At 40.3% G+C, this 10,379-nt stretch overlaps 1 protein-coding gene across 9 annotated transcripts in view; it reads right to left on the bottom strand.

Annotated features, from left to right (window-relative positions):
• Positions 1-9,912, bottom strand: part of LOC110979118 (uncharacterized) — a 41,653-nt gene extending 31,741 nt beyond the window's left edge. For 6 of the 9 annotated variants that reach the window (XM_087147051.1, XM_087147057.1, XM_087147054.1 and 3 more), the window contains exon 1: positions 9,680-9,911. In XM_087147051.1, the coding sequence (XP_087003177.1) occupies positions 9,680-9,695 (16 nt within the window). In that variant the 5' untranslated portion in view covers positions 9,696-9,911. Of the gene's footprint in view, positions 1-9,679 lie in introns of all 9 variants that reach the window. The other 3 variants (XM_087147055.1, XM_087147050.1, XM_087147049.1) reach the window with 1 other exon arrangement.
• Positions 9,913-10,379: the final 467 nt, after the last annotated feature.

Consider the following 10,379-nt stretch of genomic DNA (forward strand, 5'->3'; position numbering starts at 1 on the left):
CTTGCATGTTTGACCTTTAACATTATGGGCAGACTGCAAAATTTTGCCAAAACAATCCAATTCAGAAGAAATCACCCAACGTACAAGTAGGAAACTAAGTTTCCTGACATTCTACAGGCTAGGTACATGCAGACCAGCTTGTGGAAAGGCAATAAAGGATAAAACACTGGAACGTCGGTTGGACAGGAAGTTTGCCAACCATGTTGTGTCATTTTACATTCCACTACTGAAAGTACATTCTTCTAGCAAAAGCATAATATAGACCCTATTCCATTGGGGGAATTGGGCAAAAAGTAGAAATTTTCCCACCCAATTATATTTCTCTCAATTTCTATCTGAATATTTTTTTAACACCAGAACAGCAGAAGCAAACGGCAAGTTGATGGGAACATTTTCTTCCTTGTTTATTCATGGTACCACACCATTTTACATCTTAAGAATTATATCACAAGCTTCCTTGACACTCCATGTAAATGTGGAACGTAACGAGAGACCAAAATGCTAGAACATCATTTTGACAGGGAATTTGCCAACCAATTTGTGTCATTTGGCACTCTACTGTTGACACATTCCACCACAAAAACAAATTCCCCCTTTCGAATTTGGCAAAAAAAGACAGAAATCTGCACATGAACTTATTTTTCTTTCAATTTCTTTTCGGTTTACTTTTTTGAGTAAACCAAAATAGTGGGAACGAACAGGAAGCTAAGGGGAACATTTTCTTCCTTGTACATTCGTAGTACTTCCGCCTTCACGGGATGCCGGAAAAAGAATCCAACAAAAGAAGCCATAGCATCTAGTTGTCTTCCTTTGAGGCCCAGAATGCAAGGCGTATACTGAGGAACAATAGTCGGGTGCATGAAAGAGCCTTTTGAAATGTGTACATCTAATGGTACTTCAATTGAGGGGTGTGTTTGCTGTTATTGAAAATTTATGACACACTTCTGGAAAGCCGACATACCGGTACAAGCATCAGTAATATGTCTACATCCAGATTCAGTCAGGTAGAGACTAATAAACCAAACATGTAGAAAGGTCAAGGCATTGAAATGAGGAACATTTCATGTCACATTAAACAAGCATGGTCAGAGATTCTTACATGCCACTTGGTACTCATTCCCTGCAATGGCTGGGAAAATCGGTACATGAATAGACACAGTCACTGAAAAAAAGTCGCATACGTGATGATAACCGGTACCCGGTACATGTCCACTGTACATACTGCAGCCAGAAAGTAAATATTCAATCTTGACAACCAGGACCTATTTGCTCTCTGGGGTCAGCCTGTCCTTGCCAATATGTACATGTATATCAGGAATTTCTGACTAATAATTGGCCCATACTAGTATTGCTGTAATAGAACAATATTGACGATAGGTATTCCATAGGGCTACATGTGAGATCAAAAGCTTTTAAGCCTCAAGAGAATTACATATGTGCCAGTATTATGCAGCAAGTCAAACATTGTATCTACATGCAAGGATAACAATGGGCCCAAAGGGTCAGTTTTGTCCACCTGACAAAACGATCTTACCCCTATGATGCGTCAGTGGGTGTGAACAATACACCAATGTTTCTTCAAGTGTTTGGGCTCACATCCTTCCAAGCACAAATTTATGTTTAATCAAATACACTTTCCTAGTCACTGCCAGAGAGTTCAGCCTTGGCTTCAGGGGTGAACTGCTCAGGCTATGTTTACACACTCACAAGGGCTGAGGCTGAGGATAACATGGCCACTTATAGAAGCCAATAGGCAATACCTTAGTGGTTTCAACTACTTCCCACAGACATGTATAATTCCCAACTACAGCCAGAATTCAATTCAGCAAAAGCCAAACTTTAGTTGTAATGTTACAAATAATCATAACCTCACAAACAAATGCATTTCTTAAAAATTATAACGATATACAATAAATTTATACATGCACAGTTAAAAAAGATACAATGTACATGTATTTTTGTACACTAACCCGTGCTAGAAGCAATAGCGCCCAATTATTCTGTTGCAGAGGGAAATAATGAAAAGAGGAGAGGTGCAACTTTTATAAAGAGCTGAAATATAACAGTGTGTGTCACTATGGGTATGACACCATCCTTCACTGCATGTGTGACAAATACCAAACCTGTCACAGACGGGTGCATAAATTCAATGCTTTTCTCTGTGTTCTCAGAAACGGTTTAAAAGCAGTGTACATACAATATCATACATTTACATGTACGCATCTACAATGTACAGGTGTACATGTACATGTATGCAAAGTGTACACCATGTACATGTATGTACATGTAGGTACAAGCACATGCACAGTTTGCCATATTGGACATGTACACGTACATGTGTATGCTCAGTTTACAGGCTACGGACTACATGTAAGTAAATTAACAGGCAACCCCTGACCTGTGAAAAACAGAAAGGCTGATTGCGGTTTAAAAAGTTTAAATCTAGAATTATCGGTACATGTAAACACGTACACAGTTGGTCTTTACAAATTTCCTAACTTTATCACGATTTCTGTAAATGTCTGATTTTTACACATTTCCAGTACCTTTCCAGGATTGGAAAATGAACTATTGTGTTTCTGTTGATGATAGGCCGGTACATGTACAGCATGTCTGTATTTATGTACCATCAACAACACAATTTTGATTCCTTGAAAACATCCCAGAATGCACGATGACATCATGACAAGACATCACATTGCCAGACACAGTCTGATGTCATTATCCCTGTGCAGTGGACAGATGAGCAATCAAATTGTCACGGCAGCTCCACATCTGTTCCCTCATCCTGTGTCATCACTTCTCTCTCACTACAGACACGTACACAATGCACTCTCAACCTTGGGATAATGCGACATTTCTGGTCCCCAAAATAAGGAAATCAAAAAAAAAAAGACTGTGCATGTGCTCCTATGTATGAAAGTCGGTTCTGCCCATCGCACAGCACACAGAGTTTCCGATACCTTTTTTTTTTTGCGGTAATTAATATTCCATGCATACACAAAGTGGTGCCTCGCTCTACCTCTGTAGTGTGCCGTTACATGTAGCTCATTTTCATTTTAGGGAATACAGTATTCTCAAGAGGCCGGTAGGGTATCACAAACTAGCCCGGGGACAAAGACAATTTGCATATCAACGCAATCAATGCTTTAAGGGGGAATGAATGTTCCTGCCTCAGTCAAATATGTTAGGGAAATTTACGTACATGCTGAACTGTGGTAATTCAAGGTACCAGTAAGCATGGTAAGGGTGAGTGTTCTGTATTATCAAACAAATTGATACACCAGCTTGTATCGGTAACTCAAACGAAAGTTACATGCACACGTAATTTTACGCAGAGAAACACAACAAAGAAAGTACTACTGTCAAGGAAAATCTTAATTTTGGGGGGGACACTGCCGCAATGTTGAAATTTTTTTACACACAATCAAGTACTAACATGGTCGCACGTGAAACGTTATTATCAAAATGCTCCCATTTCAACATGAATCACTCTCCAGGGCTGAAGTTTCGACTGAATGAAACATTTCAATTTGCAACAGGCTCCTATACACAAAATTTCTCCTTTTTGAGCGATTTCCAAATATCAGTTTCGTGAAATCCTTGTGGAGACCTCTTCAACCCATTCTCCTGGGTCCCCACTAGGTACTATATACATGTACATCATGCCACATGCACACACATGTATATCACTAGCGGGCGAAAGCAGGAGGACGGGGTACCAGGGAAGCCCATGCCCCCCCTCACTTTTTGCAGGACCTCTAATGGGTGGAATGGGTCGGCCTACTAAATGGCTGATGCCTGATGGTCTAACAACTGCCCCTCCCCTCCCAATTTCAAAATCATTTCGCTACTGCTGACGTACCTACATGTACATGTATGAACAAGGCCACGTCTCCGTCAGGCTACAGATTTCCGAAAGGGTATATTGTATCCTTAGGTAACACAAGAGTACAGATTAAAAATCACGAATCTGTTGGCTGCATGTCTTAATTTTTGGCCATTTCCTACAGATGTTATCATTCGATACAGTTTGCATGCATGTACATGTATTTTATACCAAGAACTACAGATTTTCCTGAAAAATTTCCAGAAATACTGGTACAGTATGTTCATTTGTGTTTTAAAGACATCTTTGACATAGGAATTGACTTTTTCATCTGAAAAACCTGACAAATTTCCTGCACCGGATGCTGCTGCCACTCATCTCTTACTAAACCGTTTTCCTTTGTTTACACAAAAAGTACATGTGCTGAGTTACAAGTGGATGTCACGCATAATATTATCTTGAATGCAGCAAGAATCAAAATTACATGGGCAGCCAATGCAGGGCATTAGGATGTACATGTACGTGTATGAATCCAAGTAGAGTGGACACATGGCAGAGCAATTCCAATCATTAATTGATTGGACAGGTGATAAATGTAGGGGGGGGCATTCACAGCTAATCGGTTTGTCTTTTAATCATTATCGTTGCTCTGATTGACTCAGTGGGAGAGAGATCTCATGTCAAACTTTCTTTTCTACAGATACATGTATTACTGGAAACCTGTTTTGATCTGCAGAAGTAGGGATGTGTGGTTAGTCAATCACTGCTCACTGAATAGAAGGCATTTTTGCATTTGGCAAACTGTATGTATATATATGTATACATGCACATCAACATGTTGACACAAGAATTTGTGAATACCCTTTCATTTGTGTTAAACGACGCATTTTTAAAGTTTCTTTTCTGTTCTTCACAGAAGCAAGGACAATAAAGCAGGGGCCCCAACAACTTTTGTATGTAGAGGTACCGGTACATGTACCAGCAAGATTTTAGAGCTTACATGTACATGTGCGTCACCAAAAAGTCTATACCAAAAATCCTTCCTTCATCTGACGCTACAAATTCCATTATAGATCTATAATGAACCCCGTACTGTACATGAGCGCTCCTCTGCACACTCGATACAGTACTGGTACCGGGTACATGTCCACATGTATGTATCTTCTGGCACCAACAAATGTACATGTATGCAGGTAGATGAAACAGAAATTTAGAAAATGTTTCATTCATGACTATGATCTGCATCAGAACCTTCCAAAAGTTGCACAAGGCTGTTCAGGAATATTCACACATGTAGCACAAGCCCCAGGAGAACAATGAATATTTTTGGATGAAGGCCCACATGGCACCAGTATTATGACCCTGACACTGTGCAGTAGTTCAACTGGATATTAGACAATACAAACTAACGTTGTTCATTCCTGATCCTGGACACTTTGAAGTGGCTGTTTTGGGGGCATACTCATCGTGAGCTCTCCCTTTCCGTTCAGGGGAGGCATTTATTTTTCAAGGCAAGGCTGAGAAAATGTTTGGACAAGTTCACAGCCTGTTTACTTACATGTATCAACATATCTGACTCGGCCCTCATCCAGTTGAATGATCTATTAACCCTAATGATCCCAAACCAGCCAAATTCCAACACCAGGGTTTGTTGGAATCTGTTAGGATGGGTACTGCATTGGTAACCTGACATTGTTTCATTGAGGATTAGGCATGCCAAAAATGAGCAGTCCAACTGTGTTTGTGCAGTTTACTACTGGTGTGTCGTTTTGGATTTGCAAGGATGAAGAAGGTTCAAGTGAATCACTCTAGGGAACTAGGGTTAGCCCAACTACCCAGTATCCATCAAACTCCAATAGCAGGTCTTGCTAGGTTTTGGCAGGTTTGGTACCACACCCAATTAAATTCTTGTTGAATTTTGTTGGACTTGGTATCAAAGGCCCAGGGTGATAGTGTTGGATTCTGTATGAGTTGGGACACATTAGGGTCACTGTGTGCAGTGTCTGGCTTGCTGTACCAAGTGTTGAACTATGCTTGATTTTTGGGAACTACGACGGTAAAGTACATACATGTACAAGAAGTCTTTATCTACCGGTAAGTAATACAGGTGATTCAAAATAGTGCGCCAAGAGTTTGCAACACATTGGCCAATCACAATGCATGAAATCTGTCGACCTGTTCCAAACACGTACTGAGTGGACATATTTTGCATGGTGCACTATTATGAAACAGCCACATGGAGGGATTTCGGCTAATAGATAAAAAATGTCACTTCAAAAAGATAACATGTACATGTAACAGTTAAAAATAAACTCCAGATGGTGTACACATTTCAATAGTCATTTGAAAGGTTTGGCAAGGTTTCAGGGAAGACCGACATTATGGCGAAAAACCTTTAGGATATGACACAGTATCATTATGCACAGTGCTAGCTGTGCCACAGCTCAGTTTTCAGAAATGGTCATCGGAAGATTTGGAAAAACAATTAATATGTTTGTGATTCTGTAATCCTCAGTTGTATTAAGTGGAAACCACTTTGAAAAAAAATTTTTTTCAAGAAGGCACAAGACAACAACAAAAACTTAAATAAAACTTTCCAGGAACATTTCCAGAAACAGTGTGAAAGCACAAGGACAAAGCCACTTAGTTAAAAGATGCCAGTGACTGCCGTGCATGTAGGCAACTCTTCTGCCGATTTCAACACAGACTACTTGCCTGCTTCTTTGCTTGATCAAACCTTCAGTAAAAACAATTAACACGTTTCATTAACTGAAACTACAATCAAAAGGGCCATAAGTCATCCTTCAGAAAGATAAACTTTCGGGCATGCATAAACATTTCCAAACTTGTATTCTCACATCCTGATTACAGTGGCATGTATCAGTAGTGTGTCACAACACTCTCTGTTGGTAACTTCAAAGAAGCTATGGTACGTGCCATTTTGGCAACTTGACAAGTCGATGTAAATGCGTGGTCAAATCTCAAGTTGTTCAGTAGTGAATTGCTTCCTGATGGTTGGGGCCATTTCCTCATCGACATATATGTGCAGGTATGTCAGTGGCATATGGGGGGGGCAAGTTGCTCCTCCCCCCCCAAAAAAAAGATTTTGGAGTAAGGTTCTTGATATAATGTACATGCATTCACTTTTGTATGAGTCCTCTCCAATGTGCCTGTCATGTTCCATGTCCAATCTAGCCAATCTTGTCATGTCCAATTCTGTAAGGCCTCAGCTTTCATTGTCATGATTTGCAACTTGCTTGGCCCTGCTGAACATTTGCAATATCCTTGTATGCCCAGGTCTTTGCTGGCCTTGGGTGTGCCAAGATCACCAAGCTTGAGGGGTGAGAACCACACCACGGACACCACCACACCACCAGAGACCGTTGATAAAAGTGTGCCAGTCTGAGTATGCCCAAGCATGAAAGCTGAGAACATCAGAACAGTAACCAAGTTATCAACTAAGTCAACAGAGAAGTGACAGTGATACCTGATACCTTGCAACAGACAGTGCCGGTGTACCAGTATGCCGGGCAAGGCATGGGGAGTAAAAAGACATATATGGCTGGGGTTTTTATTCAGCTGATGAAGCAATATTTCTGTTCTTTCGAAATGGAAGCAAACTATGTGTACAAACACAGTGTCTTGGTTTCACCTGGCCATTTTTCAAGCTTCTGCCTGTAACTGATCAAGCACTGACAAGAAGTGGCACTGAAAGTGAAAAAATACTTTAGAACAAAAACAAACATGCCAGAGTTTGTTCCTTTGGTGCCAAAGGCTATGTAAACAAGTATCTACATGTATAACCATGTTATAATGTTTGGGCAGTAGATGACATGTACAGTTTGGACCTCCAACATCTACATGTACGTACCAATACATGCAAATAGCGGTACATTTGCACCGAAACCTGGCACTGAATTCTGGTGGCCTTTCTTGACAAAGTCCTGTCCATCAAAATCAGTCCAATAACAATGAGTGTCTATGAACTGTGGCAAAGCAAGTGGAAGGATTTTTTGACTGTCTGTGTTAATCTGTCATTGGTTCAAAGCAAGAAATATCTCCACAACCCTGACTGTCCGAAGTCTCTCAAACCATGAATACATGCAGCAAGCGATAAAACTGTACAGACAAACGAGGCATCGAATACCAATCTTGATGACTTTATCAACTACATGAACTAACACAGGTAAACAGCTAGGTACATATCTAATATGTCGTTTGAATAACTTGAAGCGGTGGACCTTCGGGTAATTCCCTTTTACGTTGTAAGTCTTGTGAAGAGTCCCAGGTCCTTCTGTTGACTTGAACTAAAAGTGCTTGCTGATACGGATCATACATGCAACAAATGTAAAGTCTCTGTACATATCAATTGTACTTTGTACATGTACATGTGCCTAACATGTTGTTTTGCTACAGGATGAAAAATGTGCAAACGTACATGTACATTACCTGTACAGGTACAACTCACCAACACCTGTGCATGTACATGTACCTCTTACAATATCAACACTTCTTCCAAGTCCATACCAGGCATGTACAGTGTTTAAAGTACATGTAAATTATGTGAATTAGAAAGAAAAAGTTTTTAAAGACCCGAACTTGGGTAATAAAACACTGTACTTGTAATGTACATGTATAGATATACCAGTAGAGGCCTCGAACAGTACTAGCCCGGCGTACAAATTCTAGTGAAAAATGCTCTGGGCTACCTTAACTTGGTTCCTTGGTTGCCCGGTGGGCTTGTGAAAAATTCAGAATAAGCCTACCTGTTAAACTTTTCATAAAAATATATAATGCTTTTTGTGATAATAAATATAAGATTGCAAAAACCGAATCATTGTGGATGTGTTTTTACTTGTGTTTTTTTAAATGTGATGCTCGCGCGACAGGGCGATCATTTTTTTATACACGGGCTAGTAAAACTCTAAACAGGCTAGTAAAATATCCAGTTAACTAGCCCAGTGGGCTAGCAAGGAAAAAAAGTTAGCGCAATGTCACAGTAAAATGTTTAGTTATGTGCATGTAGTTCCACTCAAAACTTTCACTTTGAGGAAGTTCACAAAAGATTTTGTTGATGCGATGTAAAAGAAGAAGGTAGGCAGAGACATGTAGGCATCGTGCACAAAATGAAGTTTAGTGCTTGAATGAGAAGCCTCAACCTTGGTTTTGTCCTCTGTTGATGAGACTACATAAAATCATTTCCTACCTCCATGATAAAACTGTGACTCCTCTCTGTCCGAGAGCTTGCGCTGAATGGACATTAAAACCTTAAACCCAGACTTAAGCCCTTAACATACGTGTGTGACCGTATAATCACCAGGTCTCTAATTTCACCACCTACATGTGTATTGTCAAGTCTCATTGGTTTTCACAGTAAGTGACAAAATAAGGGACCTGGCGACTATACCGTCAGGCATGTTACAACATGTACATGTAGTACAAATTTATTTTTAAAAAATCTAGGGCCAGTTTGAAGTAACCATACTGACAGAAACCACTTCAGAAATTGTAAAAACTTAGAAATAGGGCCTAGTAATCAATACATGAGCCTCATTCCATCAGCATCCACACACCGTGACCCTCCTTAAAATAAAAATGCACGGCAAAAAATGCATGATTTGACACATGACCAAAACTTGGAAAGGCTGCATCCACGACTAGGGATGAAGTTTACGCATCGTGAGTTATTCCTCCATGATCACATTCACAGAGAGCACGAAACGACAAAAACAAACACAAACCACTGAGTGACACACACCCCGGTACCCACGCCGTATGCATGACAGGTAGAAAAGATTTCCACCCGCCGCCCACCCGGTACATATTCCACGCATCCCCTCGCACGCTTACCGTCCAGTTTCTCCATTTCGTTCGTTTCGGTCCCAGATTTCGCAGCAAATGCTCAACTTCCTGCAGGCAGAGTTACTTTATCGGCTGACTTCACATATACCGGTAGCATCTGCGGTTTGAAGTCCTTACATTCTGCTCATGGTTGCAGAGATGAGATGATGTTTTCCGGCCACACTACACTGCGGAAAACGTCAACATGGTTCTATTTTTGACACCCTGTGCTTTTTTGCGCACTCCAATGATAATAAACATGCAAAGCGCCCAATATGCAAAACCGCAAGCCCAAATTTCTTTGTAAATTTAAGCGAGCTATCGTCAAAGTCGTGCGTGTATTTTGGCCCAAAATAACGCCCAACGATTTTTCGTTTTTTTATGGTGTGATGAAATAGCGCCATCAGTTGACCACCTGTTAGTATATGGCTTAATTAACTTTTTTCGGCTCACAATTTGTTCTTGCAACGGGGAATAATTATCATTAAGATGAGAAGAATATCATTTTCTGCTCTTAATTGTAGATGTAGTTGGTTAAGTTAAAGAAGTGATGCCAGAAACTTAATCCTTTTTAGGACTGTGACCAAAGTTTGCCTATTAAGGCAGCCAAAACCATTTCAACGGCCGTTTCAAGTGCAAAGTTGTTTCTGGTACCTTGTGCAAATAACACAAAAATCCGATAATTATCAAATGAAACGCCAACAGTCAG

Source organism: Acanthaster planci, linkage group LG16 (genome assembly GCF_054643075.1).
Source record: "Acanthaster planci isolate LZ-2023a linkage group LG16, COTS_SCS, whole genome shotgun sequence".
In the NCBI taxonomy this organism is placed as follows: Eukaryota; Metazoa; Echinodermata; class Asteroidea; order Valvatida; family Acanthasteridae; genus Acanthaster; species Acanthaster planci.